This window comes from Panthera pardus, unplaced genomic scaffold (assembly GCF_024362965.1).
Source record: "Panthera pardus isolate Hobbes unplaced genomic scaffold, ASM2436296v1 HiC_scaffold_17, whole genome shotgun sequence".
Classification (NCBI taxonomy): domain Eukaryota; kingdom Metazoa; phylum Chordata; class Mammalia; order Carnivora; family Felidae; genus Panthera; species Panthera pardus.
This window is the reverse complement of record NW_026526732.1, coordinates 46,960,804-46,981,117: the sequence shown is the minus strand read 5'-3', so window position 1 is coordinate 46,981,117 and position 20,314 is coordinate 46,960,804. Positions and strand designations below refer to the sequence as shown.

Sequence of the window (20,314 nt, the reverse complement as noted above, 5' to 3'; positions counted from 1 at the left end):
TTTGGTTTTTTTCATGTTTATTTTGTTTTTGAGAGAGAGAGAGAGTGGGGGATCCCAAGTGGGCTCTGCACTGACAACAGTGAGCCCATTGCAGGGCAGGGCTCGAACTCATAACTGTGAGATCATGACCTGAGCCAAAGTGGGATGCTCAACTGACTGAGCCACCTAGGCACCCCTTCCTTTTTTTTTTTTAAACAGAGAACATGGCCTTGTGACAGGCCACAGACATTCCTGATCAGCAAAGGGAGGACAGTGCATTCCAGGAAGGGAAATAATATTTCTTCCTTAATGTAATACACTTGTTTTGTTTTGTTTTGTTTTTCCTATCCCAGTATAAGATCTCTGTTTCTAGATAATTGCATAGATAACTTCAGCTTAGTAACTACAAAGTACTCCTATAGAAATTCTGAGGAAAAGCCCATTATTCAGTAATTACACCGCAAAATCAGTATATCACTTAAGGAACTTGACCTCTGCTTCTTCTGAATGTGTTATTTTTTCTTTCACAGACACTGATCACCAGATAATTTAGATCTAAAACAAGACATGTAAGCAACTTATGTAACGTAACACTTAACATTATGTAAGTGATAAGGTTACTTAAGGTTTAGTCTGGAGCACTGTATTTATTCCATTCCCAAATTTGTCAGTAACTAGTTTTGAGCCAAATCTGTTGTGTGTACTCATCTTTAGAATTTACTCATTAAAATCTAATTCATCTTTAACAGGACAGGGAAGAAGTAGGTGATTTCTAAGGCGCCTCCCAGTTCTATATTCTGTGATTAGAATTAGAATCCATGCCAGTAGATACTTTTTTTGCCTCTAGAGAAATCTAACTTGATTTGCTCCAATCTCAAACTCTCACTTACTCAATTTCCAATCAATCCCAAAACCCTTGAACTGTGATACTGTGTTAATAGGGTACCACATAAAAAGGGAGAGGGAGAGGGAGAGGGAGAAGGGGGCATTTCTGGTGTCCTGAAAGTTATACAGTGCCCAAATGCCATATCACTGGAGAGGCACTGTTGCACAAGTTCTGAAAGTAGACTGGCTGCATTCACATCCTGGCTCTGCTACATTCTGGCTTTGTGACTTTGGACAGGTTCCTTAGCCTCTCTCTTTCTCAGTTTTCTCACCTGCAAAGTGGGAATAATACAGGTCCCATCTCACAGGGTTGGTATCGCAAGTGTTAAATACATTAATAGTTGTAAAGGTCTTAGAATTGTGTTGGGCAAAAATAAGCACTCTAAGTATGTCAGTTATTTTTACAGACAAGATAATTGTATATAAATCCATGTAGAAAGTTTGGTATTAAAACCATTAAAATGTTTTGAAATGAATGAGAATGCTGTAGGAAATTGCTCAAACGTGATGGCGAGCAAAAAGCACAGGTAAAAAACTCTATGTGGTGTGCTTAAAATTGCCATATAGTTACATATGAATAGAAAATATCCTGGCAGAAATCACACCCAAATATTAGCATGTTTGGTAGCTGGTCTGAAAGAGAGCTCCTAATGAACTATGCTGCCCAGAATTTACACCCTTGTTTTCTTCTCCTTAAAAATGAGCCAGCGCCATATAATCAGTAAAGTGCAGCAGAAATGACACCACTAGACTTCTTAGGCTGTGTCATAAGAGTCCTCGCAGCTTTTGCCTTAGTGTCTTGAACACTTGCTGTGGGGGAAATCCAGCCATCCTGAGACTGGAATGCTGCGGTAAAGCCCAAGCTAGCTAAGGAGAAAAATGTTTCGGCAGCCCCCGCTCTTCCCGCCATTCCAGACAGGTGCCAGACAGTGAGTGAAGGAAACTTTAGGTGATTCCAGACCCAGTGACATTTGACTGGCACACCCCAAGTGAGAACCACCCAGCTGAATGCTGAACTCTGTCAACCCTCAAAACCATGAGATAGGATAATATAGTGCTGTTTTAAGCCACTATGTTTGAAGCAGTTTTTTATACGGCAGTAGAAAACCCAATATAACGGATTTCGTATAGCAAGAATATATCATTTAAAATTTTTTTTTCTGATGTTTATTTATTTTTGAGACAGAGAGAGACAGAGCATGAACGGGGGAGGGTCACAGAGAGAGGGAGACACAGAATCTGAAACAGGCTCCAGGCTCTGAGCTGTCAGCACAACAGAGCCCGACGCGGGGCTTGAACTCACAGACTGTGAGATCATGACCTGAGCCAAAGTTGGGCGCTTAACCGACTGAGCCACCCAGACGCCCCAAGAATATATCATTTAATAAAAGTAAGCATTTAATCTCATTAATCTCCTTCAATCATAAATTTCTTTAAACATTTTTTTATTTTCAACGTCAGTGTAGTTCCAACCTTAACAATATTATGTGTTATGTATATTTTTTAAGTTGTATATTTGGTAATTTTCAACCTACAAATTAAATTAGCAAGAGCAATACTTTAGCCACCCTAAATAAATATAAGTTTATTGGACTTTATACATGTAGAAACGTGCAGGGTGCTCTAGGAATTATCTATCACCTATTACAGAGAATCTCGTTTTTTCTAAGACATATGTATAACATTTCTCTTGACAGTAACAAACAGGGCATATTGGAATGCTTTTTCCATTGGGCTGTTCTTGTCTTAGAAATCTAAATCTATGATTCTTAACCTCTCGGGAACCACATGATCCTGGCCCCAGGAATCTGATGTAGACTAGAGCACCTGCTCTGCTCCCCCAGATGCACACAAATATAGTCACAGGCACAGCGTTGCAAACAGTGTTTGGATTTTATTCGCCCGCTGGAGGCCATGTGCGTACCATGGGTTAAGAATTCTGGTCGAGGGCATTATTACTCCTCAAGCAGTATTGTAGAGCATTACACTTAGATCCTATGTAGTTGCGTTTGCTATATGAAGTAGATATTAACACTTTTCTATTTTATCAAGTCTACAATTTCAAGTTTTCTATTATAAAAGTAAAACCTCTGCCAGAAGATGTGAATTAAAATCTAATTTAAAAAATTATTATTGTTGCCCTTTTCTTTTTTTCTTTTTTAATCAACTTGGAGTAACTGGCCAGGTGGCATTTTGCAAAAATATATAGAGGATACATCTGATGCAGTACAGATTTGGGTGGAAACGTGTGGTGAAAAACAGATCAATGCCTCATTAAAAGAACTGTTTCCCAAAGTTCCGTGTGTCCTAGGTACAGAAGTGGCACAGACTTACTAGCTCTTAGGGCCTTACTGTTTGTATAATACACTGTGAGACCAGATATTGGATAAGTCATCTTTAGTGACTGTAATCTTTATGCGCGTTCTGAAGTTGATTTCCTCCTCGTGAGTCACAGTTCTGCATACTTTTGGCTTTATTAGTAAGAAAAGATATTTCTGAAGATGTTGAGGGTGTGTCAGCTAAAGTAATTAAGGAAACAGTGCACCCTTGTGATAAAATACAATCTTTACAATGCACATTTGTTTGAAGACCAACCTGTTTTTTGAAGAAACCTCAAATGCTTTTTGATTTGAGGTTAATGGGGGATAAACATCCCAAAAGATTTATTTTTTTTCCTGTTGTAATCACTATGTACTTCAGCAACTGGTGATTATTGTCTCAGTTTCCTAAGTAGCTCACATTTGAAGTATGTGAGAAGTCAGAAGTGCTATGTGAATGTGCCTTAAATACTTGCTAATTTTAGTTTTATTTCAACTGTTCAAAAGATTTATGTTAACATAAGCCATGCATGTATTTATGTTCTGTAAATATGTATACAATAGGAACCTTTGAGTTATTCTTTGGAGGTGAACAAAAACAATTTAGAGCCTGTTTGCTTGTATTTCAAATGTTTCTAGAAGCATTAACAAATGTTTTCTTAATATATCTTGAATTGCATGGAGATGATAATTAGAATTATGACACTATTCCAAAGTATCTTGTTCTGGTTTTCTATTGTTCCATAAGAAACCACCACAAAACTTAGTAGCTTAAAGCCACGCTTTGTTATTGTCACTGATATTCTGGTCTGAGTTCGGTGCTTTGCACTTGGGGTCTCCCACGTGGTTGCAGTCATCTGAAGGCCTGACTAGGCTGGATGTCTGAGGGGGCTCACTCATTGTTCTGGCAGTTAGAACATGTGCACTTAAGCTCTTCTTCAGACTTGCTCCTCACAGCATGGTGGTCTGAGCTTGGTTGCACTTTTTACCTGACCCTGGCTTCCAAGAGACAGAAAATTGAAGTTCCCGGGCCAGTTAAGGGCTACTCCTGAAACTAACACAGTGTTACTTGGCCCCCATTCTATTGGTCGAAGTAATACAAGGGCCTGTCGGCATTCAAAGGAATGGAACAGTTCAACCCCAATTCTAGACACTCATGAGGTGGGAGAGACTGTTGTAGCCCCCTTGGGTATTCAGTCCACTACACGTGTTTTCCTGTGATGTGATATGTATAATAAAGTGAACACACAGAAGAACATGCAAATACCCCTCCAATTAAAATGAGCTTTAGTAAAAATTAACTGTGCTTCTAGACTTCCTCAAAAATCATACAACCAGTATAGCAGGTGGCAAACCTGGAATTCAAACTTAGGCCAATCTAACTCCAAAGCACAGGCTTTTCTGCTTTACCTACAAAATTACTACTCTCATGATAGATAAATGAAAAAGAATGTAAAATTAATACTGTGAAAAAAATCCCATCAGATATTTACCCTTGAATATATCTTTCCATTATAAGAAATAAAAATCATTTTTACAAACTTAAAACCTTGTTTGTTTAGATTCATTTTAATGTAAGACACAAGTTTGAGAATTTTCATCAGGTAATATTAAACATGCTTACTCTGATTTTGCACTTTTCGCCCAAATAGTGAGGATTTTCTTCTAGGAGAAAAAGGATTAAAAAAAACTATCTGGTTTTATAAAGGTTTAATACAGCAATAATATTCAAAAGTGTGGTCCCACTATCAGCTGACCTGAGAAATTGTTAGAAATGTACATTTTCAAGCCCCACCCAAACACACTGAATCAGAAACTCTAATAAGAGTGTTTTAACAAGCTCTCTGGGTGATTCTGATCACGATAAAGTTTGAGAACCACTTATCTACAGAAATTCTCAAAGAATTGAAAGATTCTTCGAGGTCAATTTTTAAAAGATTGTCTACATAAAGCAGAGATAAATATTAGAGGAGGAGACGCTGTGGCAGTGGGTGTTCATTTTGACTAAAGTTATCTGGCTGTGACATCACCATGGAGGTGTAGATACTGGTGTAGACTAAGATTAAAATGGTCCATCTACAGGTTTGCAAATGTCTAATCAGCCAGCTGTGAATCTGTGGAGCCCCATCAGACATCTGTGGAGTGGGGCACAGGAATGGATATTTGTTGCAAGTGCTACACAGACCATTGTGATCCCAGGTTTGGGAATCACAGATTCAAGCAGCATAATTTACTACCCCCTCTATTGGGTCAAACATATCAAGCCAGTCTCCCTTAGCATTGTCTGTGTTCTTGCATTTAAATGTTCAACCCCCTGTGGGGCACCGGGGTGGCTTAGTTGGTTAAGCATCCAACTTTGGGCTCAAGTCATGATCTCACAGTTTGTGGGTTCGAGCCCCATGTCAGGCTCTGTGCTGACAGCTGGGAACCTGGAGCCTGCTTCCGATTCTGTGTCTTCTTCCCTCTCTGCCCCTCCTCTGCTCGCTCTCTCTCTCTCTCTCTTTCTCTCTTTCTCAAAAATAAATAGCATTTTTTTTTAATTTATAAATTTTCAACCCTCATATCCTTTCCCTTCTCTTCATACTGGTCTCCAGCATAAGCTTTCTCTTTATCAGACAAGGTCCTTCATTCAGTGTGCCTATGTGTGACATCACACATCAACAGCAATTAATATGTATTGATTGCCTATTAGGTATAAGGCTGTATGTTAACTTATAAAGATACTGTAAAATTAAGAAGCTCTGTCCTCTGAGAGCCTATGATATACAATGAGGAAGGCAGGATATAGAGAGAATAATAGCAAGAGTCCTAGTTCTTAGATCTTAGAGTAATAATCCTTAATCCTAGCTGCACATTAAAGTTACTTGGGGAGCTTTTATTTTTTATTTTTTTTTAATTTTTTTTTTCAACGTTTTTTATTTATTTTTGGGACAGAGAGAGACAGAGCATGAACGGGGGAGGGGCAGAGAGAGAGGGAGACACAGAATCGGAAACAGGCTCCAGGCTCCGAGCCATCAGCCCAGAGCCTGACGCGGGGCTCGAACTCACGGACCGCGAGATCGTGACCTGGCTGAAGTCGGACGCTTAACCGACTGCGCCACCCAGGCGCCCCTTGGGGAGCTTTTAAAAAAAAATATCAGTGTCAGAGCGCCTGGGTGGCTCAGTTAAGCTTCTGTCTCTTGATTTCAGCTCAGGTCATGATCTCACAATTCAAGAAATTGAGCCCCACATCAAGCTCTGAGCTGACAGCACAGAGCCTGCTGAGGGTTCTCTTTCTCCATCTCTCGCTGCCCCTACCCCACTTGCACCCTCTCTCTCTCTCTCTCTCTCAAAATACCTAAATAAACTTAAAAAAATATATACCAGTGTCATCACCCCGGCCCTGACCAATTAAATCAGAATCTTCCAAGTAGGTCACGATACAGAGATAGAAGTCAAATCCTGTTTAAATATAAATTTTATAAATGATTTTTCATTACATTATATACTTCATTTTCCAATTCTTATTTGTTGTCCTCTACCAACCATTATATTTAGCATGTAGATTTTCACTTTACTCAACCTAGATATTCTGCATTTCTTTATTTACAAATATATTAGATAGAAAAAAACCATAAAGGGACCCTAAACAGGAGGTCTGTCCTAGTATTAAATTTGTTTCATCGTTTGCCCTCTATAAATAAAAGCTTTCTCTTTATCAGACAAGGTCTGAGATTGCTTATCTCTGTTATCCTTCAAAAAATATTTCAGCATCTCTTGGCCCCAAATTTATGTAGTGTACATTTCTGAAATGTAATTAATTTCAGAAAATTAATTATATCATCTCTTGCAGCAGGTTCATTTGAACAGTTTAGAGCTAAACATTTCAGCTGTTCACTAACATGCTGTTCTGTAACTTGTAAAGGTTGTAAACATTTTAATCTCTCCTGTATCATGCTCTGCAGTGGGAGCAACAGACCTTAAGTGGAGGCTGATGGTGGAGGTGTTGGCATCCCAGCATCTCTAATCCCCTTGGCCGAGAGCTTTGAAAACTCCCGCCACAAATCACACGAACAGTAGTGACACAGTTAACAAGAAAAATGCTTCCTTATTCCATGATAATAGAAATAGTGATGTGGCACAATTGTCTGTTAAACTAAAAAAGTGTTGGGGCGCCTGGGTGGCTTGGTCGGTTAAGCGTCCGACTTCGGCTCAGGTCATGATCTCACAGTCCGTGAGTTCGAGCCCCGCGTCAGGCTCTGTGCTGACAGCTCAGAGCCTGGAGCCTGTTTCGGATTCTGTGTCTCCCTCTCTCTCTGACCCTCCCCCGTTCATGCTCTGTCTCTCTCTGTCTCAAAAAATAAATAAACGTTAAAAAAAATTTTTTTTTTAACTAAAAAAGTTTTTAATGTTCCAGTTGTGCTTTTTTTTTAACCACAAGAGGTCCCCACATCCTCAGTCACGTTTGATACAAGCAGCACATTTTATGTGCATATCAGATTGTTGCAACACTTTGCTATTATTTTCATGACTCTTTATTAACCAATATTCTTAATATAAGAGGGCTAGTAAACTTTTATTCTTTAGAACTAGCTTTTTAAAAAATGTACTTTTAATCCGATCTGTATACAGAAAATATCTAAGGACGTGAGAGGGATGCAAAGACTAGGAAAATGAGTTATATAAAGGGGCAGCGAAATGGAATTGCTTTAAAGTTAAGTAAAAACACAGGCAACTTTGTGTGTTGAGAACAAACAAGACCATTCCTTTCCTTCTACCTTAGGTGTAAATTCCCCATCTTGTGCAGTCAGTGTTAATTTATCAAGATAAAATTATATTTAAACATGATTTTTTCAGTAGGGGTAAAAAAAATGGAAGGTAATTTAGATACAATGACTTTGACAGGACATGAATAAGACAATTTTTTGTCATTCACAGTGAGATTATATGCTACAAATCATATTATTACTTTGACTTTTAATAAACATAAATATCCCTGGGTCTGCCCCTGCACTAATTTAAGTATTCATTCATTGAATGACTGTTCCATGCTAAGCAGAAAGTCGGGCTCCCTGCCCTTAGGAGGTTACAGTCACTTCAAGGAGATAATTTAATAGACCATTATTATCCAATGTAGTGTGTTCAACCTAACTTCCTTTGGTTTAATACCTTGATTTAGTTCAATAAAAATATGAGTGTGTATTATAGACAACAGTACTATATTAGAAACTCCAAAATTGCTAAGAGACTGGATCTGAATTGTTCCCACCACAAAAAAGAAAAGATAATTATGTGACATGATAGAGGTACTAGCAAACGCTAAGGTAGTAATCATATTGCAATATAGAAATACAGAAAACCAACACATTGTACATCTTAAACTTACACAATGCTTATATGTCAGCTAGATTGCAATAAAAATAAAATTTAAAGAAGATGGATGTGTATTGTGTAGTTATATCTCCTGTTCCTTTAACGATTTGAGGTTACGGAAATACCTGTATATTCCCCAACAGCAGCCAGTGATTGTTTATAATAATAGTGACCCATAGTCTACTATTGGGCAACTGTTTGTACAGGACTTACCTTTTTTAGTTCACCTTAATCTGTCTTGTGAACAAAATGAGGACACCCATATTATTGCCACAGAGAGTCATTTTCTCCAACTAAAGTATTATGTTTGGACTCTTTTGGATTAACTCTAAAGAAAACTAATGAAACTAATTTAGGCAAGAATTTTCAAATACAGTATTTAAATGTGCGTGCTTTATTTTGTTATTCATTTGGAAATGGAATAGTTTTGTAGCAGTAATTCATATTTTGATCACTAGATGGCACTGAGCACATATAGCTAAGGAAAAAATAGCCTTTTTTCTTAGCTGTCGTTTCTTTCTTTCTTTTTTCTTAATGTTTACTTATTTTTGAGAGAGAGAGTGAACAGAGGAGGGGTAGAGAGAGAGGGGGACACAGAATCCGAAGCTCCAGGCTTGGAGCTGTCAGCTCAGAGCCTGATGCGGGGCTCAAACCCACAAACTACGATATCATGAACTGAGCTGAAGTCTGCCACTTAACCGACTGAGCCACCCAGGAGCCCCTCAGCTGTCGTTTCTGAATATAGATGCTTAAGTATGTAAATGTTTTCAGCATTATATACACATACCTTTTGTTTTCCATCCCGTAATAGTTCTATTGCTATAGAAGCTTTGTTTTTCTGGGAAATTCTGAGAGAGACACTGCCTCTGCCCTTTACTTCGATAATCATTCGCCAAACAAATTCTTAGCTATTTCATTTTATTAATTTTTCCTGCCTTAAATTAGCCCTTTCTTACTACTACCTTCTCTTCTCTGTAGACTTTTATTTAAGGGTCATTACATAGTTTGTACAATATTAAGAGATCAGAGAGATTTACATAGTGTTCCTGTATGGCAAAACACAAGAAGAGTGTGAACTTTGTTTTTGTTCTGGGTCTCTTTATGCCTGTATATTATTCTCATATTGTAACATGGGAGGGGGTGGGGGTTGTTATTTTTTGGTCTGGTTGTGATTAATTCTTGCAGTATATCATTTTCTAAGTAGAGGGACTGTAGGCTACAAATAAGAGATATACTTGATATTTAAGCGGTTGTTAAATTGAGTCATGTGACTGGAAGTCCCCAGTTTGGCTGGTACCTTCAGCAATGGTTAGTTCATTCAGTGTCTTAATCAAGAGACCTGATGATGTCATCAGGAACCCCGGTTCCTTTCAGATTTCCACTTGGCCATCCTGGTTATGTCAGACGTGAGGTTTGTGTTGAGGAGAGCTGCTGCCCTTCTAGGTGGAATGTGCAAGCCTAGCAAAGCACAGAGTAGAAGAGGGGACGTATACTCGTATGTAGATGTCTTCTCGGTGGTGTATTCAAGATTCCAGAGAGTCTCAGAGTTCTCAGGTCCCACTGACCAGGCACGGGTCTCCAGCGCTTCCTAAACAATTCACTGCACTGCAGGTGGAAGGAATCACCAACCCAGGTTCAACTGATAGAGACCCATGACCTCCCTGAGCACCCAGCCCCTCAGAAGAGGGTGCAGCCTCATAGAAAAGCAGTGTCTCCAGCCAAGGAGAAGCGGTGGGATTTGGGCAGGCAGACAACAGTGTTTGCTACCATTTCTGGTCTTTGTTTCATTTTGGCTTTTTGCTTAGAGACTCTTCTTCCTCCTGCTATTCTTGAAATAATAACTTTGATTATCTGTTATTTTAAGTGTGTGAGACTGTACAGAATTAAAGGTATAGCCCACATCCATGGCAGAGTTTATCATTCATTACAAGCTCTTTCTCCTGTGGTTTTGTTTATGCTTGTGTCCTTTTCTTAGTAGTTAAAGAAGTTGGGTTCTCTTTTTCTGTTTATTAATGCTACCCCTTACAGAACAATATCTCTGAAGTACTTTATGAATCTAGTAGCATTTCAGGCAAACCTACAAGTGTCTGCTAAGTATGCACCACTCTCAAGGCACCCTGACAAGCATTGTGGGTGGGTCTGACCAGAACTTCTGGAGATACTGGCACCATCTGTCCCAGAGCTCAGACTGACCCCTTGGACTCTCTAAAGACTCAAAGGGTCAGCGCCTGCTGGCCCTGCTCAGTGATTGAAGTTCTTTTGCTGTCAGTTGCAGTGCCTTCTGACCTTTTCTAGCTGGTTTTTCCATTTGACATCTCAGCACCTCTCACAGGCTGTACTAGACTGGCTTTCTAGTCTGAATTCCATCTGCAACACAATTGTGACTCTGAAGAACCCAGCTCCCCTCTCACTGGCTTCATGCCAAAGATGCCTTTCTGGGGCATTATCTGAATACTTATTTGTCGTTTGTATTCAGCAAATATTTGTTGAATGATTGAAAGAATATTTATTAATTGAGATTCCAAATGCAGTAAGGTTTTTTCCGGACTCAAAACTGCTGATTAGGGGCGCCTGGGTGGCTCAGTGGGTTAAATGTCCTACTTCGGCTCAGGTCATGTTCTCATGATTCGTGAGTTCAAGCCCCAAATCGGGCTCTCTGCTGTCAGTGCAGAGTCTGTTTCAGATCCTCTGTTCCCCTCTCTCTCTGCTCCTCCCCCATTTGCTCACTTGCACCCACATGAGAATGTTTTCTCTTTCTCTCTTGAAAATAAACATTTTTTCAAGAAATTAAAAAACCCTGCTGATTATATTCTTTTTTATGTTATCTATTTTTTTAAGTTTTTATTTATTTATTTTTGAGAGAGAGTGCACAAGTGGGGGAGGCGCAGAGAGAGGGAGGGAAAGAGAGGATCCCAAGCAAGTTCCATGCTGTCAGCTCAGAGCCTGACTCGGGGCTCAATCTTGAGAACTATGAGGTCATGACCTGAGGTGAAATCAACAGTCAGTCACTTAACCGATTGAGCCACCCAGGCACCTCTGTTATCTATTTCAATAGTTTATCAGTTCTTATCAAATATCCAACATTCTCAGTTGACATTTTCATTCGTCATGTCCTTAAGTAAAGAATAGGAAATATTCTCTTTTTTTTTAATGTTTATTTATTTTTGAGAGAGAGACCGAGCACGAGCAGGAGAGGGGTAGAGAGAGAGGGAGACACAGAAACCAAAGCAGGTTCCAGGCTCCCAGCTGTCAGCACAGAGCCAGATGCAGGGCTCAAACTCACAAACTGCAAGATCATGACCTGAGCTGAAGTCGGATGCTTAACCGACTGAGCCACCCAGACTCCCCAGAACAGGAAGTATTCTTCCATCCAAGTACTAACCAGGCCCGACCCTGCTTAGCTTCCGAGATCAGACGAGATCGGGCGCGTTCAGGGTGGTATGGCCGTAGACAAACAGGAAGTATTCTTAAGAAGCAGTTAGCAATGGCATCATTGCTATGTTTGAATCAAGTTTTTCTCTTTTTATCTATAGCTTTGAGAGAGATGAACTTGTTTGAAGAATATACAGAGTCAAACAATTTTTTTAGAAGTGAATCTGTGTCTGTCTCCTGGACTTTTGGAGTTCAAAGTCCTTTGGCTTCAACACTGCTTTGTTGGAGAGACAAGGGAACTTCGGAACCCCCTACTTCTCTGCCACGTTGGCCCCTCCTCTCAATTTTTTTAAAGAAAAATCTCTTTGACATTTTTATTTTTCAGAAAACTGTGGAATATATTTTCCAGAAATAAAGAGAGATCCAGGCAGATATTTACACACTTGTCCTGAATCTGTGAAAAAGTGGCTTCGACAGCTAAAGAATGCTGGGAAAATTCTGTTGTTAATTACAAGTTCTCACAGTGATTACTGTCGACTTCTCTGTGAATATATTCTTGGGTAAGTAATGAGTCATTCCATTTTCATGGTCTTCTACAATACTGGATAACAAATTAGGCTAATGCTGTTTTAAAAGTGCTCGACCATGACCGTATCCTTATATTAGACAATGCTGAGAGACGTAGTTGTTTCTCGTAACATCCCTCAACATCTGTCGACAGCAACACCACCCAGGTACAGTTTAGCAAAGCAGTGTTACGGGGGCCAGGATGCTAAAAGCCCACCGGTGGTCTGGGCTTTAGATGTTCTGAAAGGTTGATAAACGACACGTCCTTCAAGCAGTGCTCCATGAATTTGGTTTCTCAGCTTTGGATGACTGTTGAGGGACATGGAGTTGTAGGTTTCACTCCCAGGTACATACAGACCTGGAGTACAGCGCCTCTAGCCATTTGAGTGGGGAGCCGTGTACTTCACCATTTTGCACAGCCGGCGATGGGCCTGACATCCTTGAAAATCGAGGCAGTACAAATGCACAGACTTAAGACACATATGGGTTCAAGGCCTACCTTGCAACTTGCTCTGAGACCTGAGGTATGTTCTTGCACCTCTCATCCTCGATTTCGTCATCTTAAAAATGGGACAATCATATCTCATAGGTGTGAGAGGGGAGTTTAAATAAGTGTAACACAGGTGAAGTATGAGAGTAGTTGATAAGTTTCAGGAAGTCTTAATACTTCTGTCATTCTTGTGAGCAATACCAGGGAATATCCATGCTCAGAGCCAGATTCTAAAATGGGCTACTAGATCTCCCTAACGTTTCCTAGGATTTCAGCAAATACTGAATTGCTGGGAGTATGAAGCAAGTTTAACCCTCACAACTGACCTCTGGCTTACTTGTTTAGCCTCCTGGTGTCCATGTTCCTCAGCATATGTGAGCTTAGAGGGGTCTGTGATATACTTAGATCTGCCAGTAGATTTTCTGCTTTTTAATAATACATAAACCTGGGGTCCTTGAAGTGAATTAAGGTGGAAATCCTGGATGCCTTGCCCAGTGCCTCTCAGACTGTGAGACTATTTGCTGTCCTGATAGTGGGACCATGCTTCAGAATAAGCACTCTTACCTTCTTTGTCATTAGCATAGATAACCAAAGTTTTTCTTCCTATCTTATGGTCTCTTTAGCATAGTTTAGATTTGTAGTTACTGTCTTCCCCACTGCTATAATGAATCCCATCTACCCTTTGCCATCCCAAATGATCCTTAATGTAGTATTAAATACAGGCCAAAAAACAATTATTGTTGTTATCTAAAAATTACCACATTATAAGAGCACACTGATTTTCAAAAGAAGATGCCTTCTTCATATGTGAACACTCTAAAAGATATCACCTGACTTGATCATGCTAGCTTTCTGTAGGACCCATGTAACACACAAAATTATCAATACCTTTTCCTGCTAATAAATCGAGACAGAGTTCAGGGCCCACATTTGAAGATACAGCTCATGAATATTTTTGTTGTTAGAAGCCATTGAATTCACTCACTGTAACTATTACCATCATGAGAAAGCCAGCTTCGCACCCAGAGTTAACGAGTTAATACGCATTTTCCCCTTACGTTTATGCTTCAAGGTGTCGTCAGGAAAAGTTTTGCTCAACCACTTCCTATTTCTGTATATAAAATATATAGAAAGCATGCAAAAGTTAATCAAAAGGTAAGAAATGATTCTGTGGTCTGATAGGTAAAGATGAAGTTCTATTTTATATGGACTTTTTCTAATTTTTTAAAATTATGAAAAATATTGTTGCTTTTTAGGAATGATTTTACAGATCTTTTTGACATTGTGATTACAAATGCATTGAAGCCTGGTTTCTTCTCCCATTTACCAAGTCAAAGACCTTTCTGGACGCTCGGTGAGTTAACATTTTGTTTCTTCCTTATTTAAGATTTGTTCATTCAGGTACTTCGTAAGTACCTGTTGGCTGACAATCAGGTGCAAAGTTCTGTGTTAAATACAACCAGGGGTATACAAGTGATACCAAGTCTTCTTCCCCCCTCACAGAAATGCATAAACAAACACTGCTACTTAGCAGGTGAATAAATGCATGGGATGATCATAGGCCATGTTACCTGTCATGACGAATGTGCCTGAAAAAAAAAAAAAACCAACAGGAAATGCCTGCTTGCTGAGTAAACCAGGAGGGCACTTTAGAGGGGCTGACCAGGGAAGGCCTGTCCAAAAAAGTCAGAAAAGGTGACTTACCAGGCAGGACCTGAGGGACAGGTAATGAGAAGAGCAGAGGAGGAGTGGCAGTAGTTTGAGACAGTTCCAGTGATGGAGAAGAGGCCAGCGACTCATGGGAAGAGAGAGGCGGGGAAGTTAGGGAAGCATGCAGCCTCATACACTGTGAAAATGGGTTTGAATTTTATTCCACAAGCTATGTGAAGCATTCAGTTGAGGTGTACGGGTAATCTGGAGAGCTCTTTGGCTGAGGGTGGTGAATGGATTGAATGTGGGAAGAATAGAAAGAGGAAAACCATGGGGGTGCCTAGGTGGCTTAGTCGGTTAAGTGCCTGACTTAGGCTCAGATCACAGTCTCCCAGTTTGAGTTCAAGCCCCTCATTGGGCTCTGTGCTGACAGCTCAGAGCCTGGAGCCTGCTTCGGCTTCTGTGTCTCCCACTCTCTCTGCCCCTCCCCTGTTTGCGCTTTGTCTCTCTCTCTCACTCCCAAAAATAGAGAAAGAAAGAAAGAAAGAAAGAAAGAAAGAAAGAAAGAAAGAAAGAAAGAAAGAAAGAAAAAAGGAAAGGAAGAAGGGAGGAAGGAAGGGAGGGAGGGAAGGAAGGAAGGAAGGTAGGAAGGAAGGGAGGGAGAGGGGGAGGGAGGAAGGGAGGGAGGGAGGCGGGGAGAGAGGGAAGAAGAAACCAGGCACTAAGTGTGTCCCAAGTAAGACACCGTGGTAGTTTGGTCTGAGGAGGTAGTACTGGAGATGGAGAGGAGACATATTTAAGATGCATTGTGGAGATGGACAGTAGGACTTGGTGATGCTTTCAGAAGCAGCAGATGAAAAGATAATCAAAAATGACTTGTTGATTTTTCTTTTTTTTTTTTTGAATTGAGCAAAGGAGTGAATCCTCATGTAGCCGTGAGGAAGGTTACAGAAGAAAAGTTTGTATGGGGTGGTGTGGTGATTAAGAAATCATGTTTTGACATGCCTACAAATTCTTCAGCGGGGACTAACAATTAGGAAATTGTATGGATGAGCGTGGAGTCCAAGGGGAACAGCTTTAGGGTCAGGGTATAAATTTGGGAGAGTCCTTAACTCATAGAAGGATATTTTAAAGCCATGGGCTTATATGTGAGATACAGAGAGAATGACGGAGATAGAAACCAGACTGCAGATAGGTTCTTCTACATAATAGTTTTTAAACAGTTCATCCTTCTGTCTCTCGATACTTTTCAATTAAACAGACATAGTGCAAAAATGCAGTAACTTGTTAGCATAAGTTAATACATTTGTGGTCCCCAGTGTATTAAAAAATTTGGTGTATTTTTAATGTGCGTTGTTTTCTGTTACTGGTGTGTGTGAAAATTTAATAAAACTCTCTGTAGAACAACGTACGTACTATAATAGGTATAGAACAGGTATAGATTTTCTTGGAAGAAAATACAAAGATCCTGCAGATAAAAATAAACATTGTTGAGTACTTAGTTATGTGTTTAAATATAAATTTGTGAAGAGGAGGGAAACATTTAATATTTGTTTGTTTGTTTGTTTGTTTAACAGAAAGAGTATTATTTGAATCCCTGATGTTATTTCTTAACAGCAATGATTTATATGAGACATTGAACCAGTATATAAAAACCACCATCACTTTCTCACTTTCTGCTAGACCAGGGTTTCTTAACTGTTGCACTCCTGAGATTTGGGGCCAGATATTTCTTTGTTAGTGGGAGTGGCGGTGCCGTCCTATATGTTGTAGGCTGCTTAGCAGCATCCTTAGCCTCTAATCATCTCACCTCCCAATTTGTGGCAACCAGAAATGTCTCCAGACATTGTCAAATTTGCCCTGAGGTCCAAAATTGCCATCATTGAAAACAACTGTACTAGACCATTTTCATGGACATATATGCATATTCTCATGTCTTCAGTTTACAAGAACAAAATATGCCCTTGGGGTGCCTGGGTGGCTCAGTCAGTTAAGTGTCTGACTTTTGACTTCAGTTCAGGTCATGATCTCAGGGTTCATGAGTTCGAGCCTGGCATAGAGCTCCATGCTGACAGTGCAGAGCCTGCTTGGGATTCTGTCTCTTTCCCTCTCTCTGCCCCTCCTGCACACACACACACACACACACACACACACACACACTCCCCCCCCTTCCTCAAAATAAATAAATTTTTAAAAAAAGATTCTCTAATTCATGATGCTGTATTGTAGTGTTTGTTTTGCTGCTGATTCTGAGTCTTTGCCTACCTGTAACTACTTTGTTTCCACTGCTGGTTTCCCCTCATCTTTCTCTCTCTCTCTCTTAACAAAATATTTTATTACAGTAAGATATTCATTGTGCTCAAAATCAATACAAAGTAAGTTATTAAAATTATCTTCTTACAAATGAAACTATGGGGCACCTGGGTGGCTCAATCGGTTAAGCATCTGACTTCGGCTCAGGTCATGATCTCACCATTCGTGAGTTCGAGTCCCGCGTCGTGCTCTGTGCTGACAGCTCAAAGCCTGGAGCCAGCTTCAGATTCTGTGTCTCCCTCTCTCTCTGCCGCTCCCCCCGCTCACACTCTGTCTCTCTCTCACAAGTAAATAAGCATTAAAAGAAATTTTTTTAAACAAATGAAACTATGTAGTTAATAATATCTATAAGTAAACAGCAACACAAATGTAGCCTCTAAATCAGTATGTAATCTTCTAAAGATTGCTAACAATAGTAAAGGAAAAATTTGTTGACCATCGTTGTTGAATTCACTGATTTCCATTAAACCAAAAAAGTCTTCCATATGTTTAAGACAAATAAATTTATTCCTTTGAAGAGTAACCAGAGAAAAGTCTGATTCAGTCCTGTATATGCAGTTCAGTGAACTTTTTGGTTAAATGGCATATTTTCCAAGCTTCACACCTATTTCTCAAACGGAGTTTTCCTTAATGTTAATGTCGAAGCATTCTACATTTCATATAATAAAGTGTCTACATGAGTTTTTAGTCAGTTTGGAACTAATATCCATGGTATCACATTCTCTTTAAAGGTTAATGTTTGGCAGCATTCTATCTTAGCCTTCCTTTCTTCTCCTGCTGTCTTCAGCTACCACTCTGACGGTTTCAGCTAGTACCTATATATGAGTGACTCCCAATTCCTTATCTCTAGACCTCACTTTTCCCCTGACTTACAGAGGCATATTTCTATCTGCCTTCTAAATTCTCCACACCCTACAGCCCTAGCATTGCAGGAAACTTGGGATGTGCTTATAATAACTCATTAATTCCCCCCCCCCCAATCTTGGCATGCTCCTCTTCCCATATTCTGTAATTCCATTATAACTTTTCCAACAGATCTTACCCAAACCAGGAAAATCAGTCATCTTGTGTTACTCTCTCCCCTTCACATCACACCTGCCTTCAATTTTCTCAGATTGGTCACCTACCATATTCCTGCCACTGCCCTTATCATCCCTTGTATGAACTGATACATTCACATCACTACTGGGTATGACGGTACTTAATAACTGATGTCCCGCCCCCATCAGCCTTGTAACCCTCAAACCACCCATCCTCCATATGGCTGTTAATGTTATCGTATCATGCAAGTCATGTCAGCCTGTTCTGGTAACCTCCAGTGTCATGTAAATCAAATCACTGCTCCAAATGGTTAAAAGTAGAAGTAAAATAAGGCAAAGGACGCATCTGGGATGGAAGGCGCTGGGTGAGCGTGTCCTTGCAGCTGTCGCACAGGCCTGACGTCATCCATTGTCATGGGGACAAGAAAGGGGGAGAGTTGCGTCCGAGTAGGCGGGGGCTGAGTGCCTCCTTCTAGGCAAAATATGCAGCATCCTGCCCCATCGCTGTGATTCGGCTTTTTGCCAGTGCAAAAGCCTGGGGAGGGGGTGGAGAGGTGGAGAGGAGAGCAGTCCATCTTGCAAGATTGTAACTTCATTGAGGAGAGTGACGATATCTTTTTCACTGCTGTGTCCCCTGTGCTGTCAGCTACCCATCCTCCTGCCCTCAGTTTGAAAACCGTGATTCCCAACTTGCTATCTTTGGTTTCTTGGCCTCAGCTGTCACCAGTACACTCTGAAATCTTTCCCTGAGACTTCCCTGGAGCCTCATACCACATTTCTTCCTGCTCACAGCTCTGAAATGAGACTTGATATTCTCCTTCCTCCTAGAAAGTGCAACCGTACACGCTGGCCCCTTTATAATCTTTATCTTCATTACTTGACTATCTAGTGAATTGCCCCCCAGCTATAAGCCTCCAGTGTCTTCGCCCTTTCACATCCAGCATGTTGTACATCAAGTCCTGTTTAAACTACCTCCTCTCTGCTCTCTGTTTCCTTCCCATTAGGCCTTCATTACTCTCTTCCCTGTGAGTCTCTTACCTCATCCTCCTGCCCTTACTTTATATCTCTCCTTTCTTCCGTCTCTTGCCTGTTGCCCTCAAATACTTGGCACATATTTTCATTTAAATATAAATTTTAGATATATTTTAATAACTTTAAACATATGTTATATGAGTCACTTATTACTTACTGTCAGGCATACAGTATAGTTAATCACATACACACAGAATCTCATTGGCTCCCCACCCCACGAAGCATCTAAGGCGATTCTGAACCTGGTTGCTAAGTTACCTTTTCATCTGCACTCTGTCTGATCCCTCCAGATGCCCATTAGTCTGGCCTTGCCAGAATGAATGCCTTCTGTTCTTCTATCAGATTTCTATCAGGTTTTCAGTCCTGCTGTTCTTCTATCAGGTTTTCAGTCCTGCTGTTCTCTCCACATCAGTGTTTCCCAGATTTTAATGCACACTCACACCACCTAGGGATCTTGTTAGAATGGAGATTCTGATTCAGTAAGTCTGTGTAGAACCTTAGATTCTGCATTCTAAATTTTTTGTAACGTTTATTTATTTTTGAGAAGAGAGATATAGAGCGTGAGCGGGGGAGGAGAGAGAAAGAGGGAGACACAGAATCTGAAACAGGCTCCAGGCTCTGAGCTGTCAGCACAGAACCCGACGCGGGGCTCGAACTCACATACTGAGATCATGACCTGAGCCGAAGTCGGATGCTCAACCGACTGAGCCACCCCGGTGCCCCTAGATTCTGCATTCTACACAAATTTTCTGGTGAAGCAGATACTACTGGTCAGATCACCAATGACAGATTTTAGTAACCCTAAGAGAGAAGTTCTTAGAGCCGTTAATTGAAGATTGTTATTCTGAAAAGAAACAAACTTCCCATCATATTAGGTATGGAAATGAGCTAGATAGTTAAAGAATAAACTAAAGGAAAAGACTTTTAAAGAATTAACTGCTACTAGTTATTAAAGAATTATGAATATTAAAGAATTATGAATTATAACCCCAAACCAAAGTAGATAAAGGTTTTGCTTTCTATTCTATTAAATTTGCTCCTACTCACTGTTAAGGTATTTATTTCTCTTAAGATGTAATTTTCCTTTTATGGCTCCCAACACAGACAAGCATTTTAGCAGATATTTTCATTAAAAAGTGTCTTTTTAAGGGAGGCACCTGTCTGGCTCAGTTGGTAGAGCATGTGACTCTTGATCTCGAGGTCATGAGTTCAAGCCCTACATTGGGCCTAGAGCTTACTTGAAAAAATAAATTTTAAAATACAGCATTTTCAACATTAAGCCAATATAAAAATTATTACAACATATTTGGGGCACT

General features: G+C 40.1%; 1 protein-coding gene across 2 annotated transcripts in view; it reads left to right on the top strand.

Annotated features, from left to right (window-relative positions):
- NT5DC1 (5'-nucleotidase domain containing 1) overlaps positions 1-20,314 on the top strand; it is a 138,606-nt gene that overhangs the window by 99,634 nt on the left and 18,658 nt on the right. For both annotated transcript variants that reach the window (XM_019438941.2, XM_019438940.2), the window contains exons 7-8: positions 12,292-12,466; positions 14,220-14,317. In XM_019438941.2, the coding sequence (XP_019294486.1) occupies positions 12,292-12,466; positions 14,220-14,317 (273 nt within the window). The remainder of the gene's footprint in view (positions 1-12,291; positions 12,467-14,219; positions 14,318-20,314) is intronic.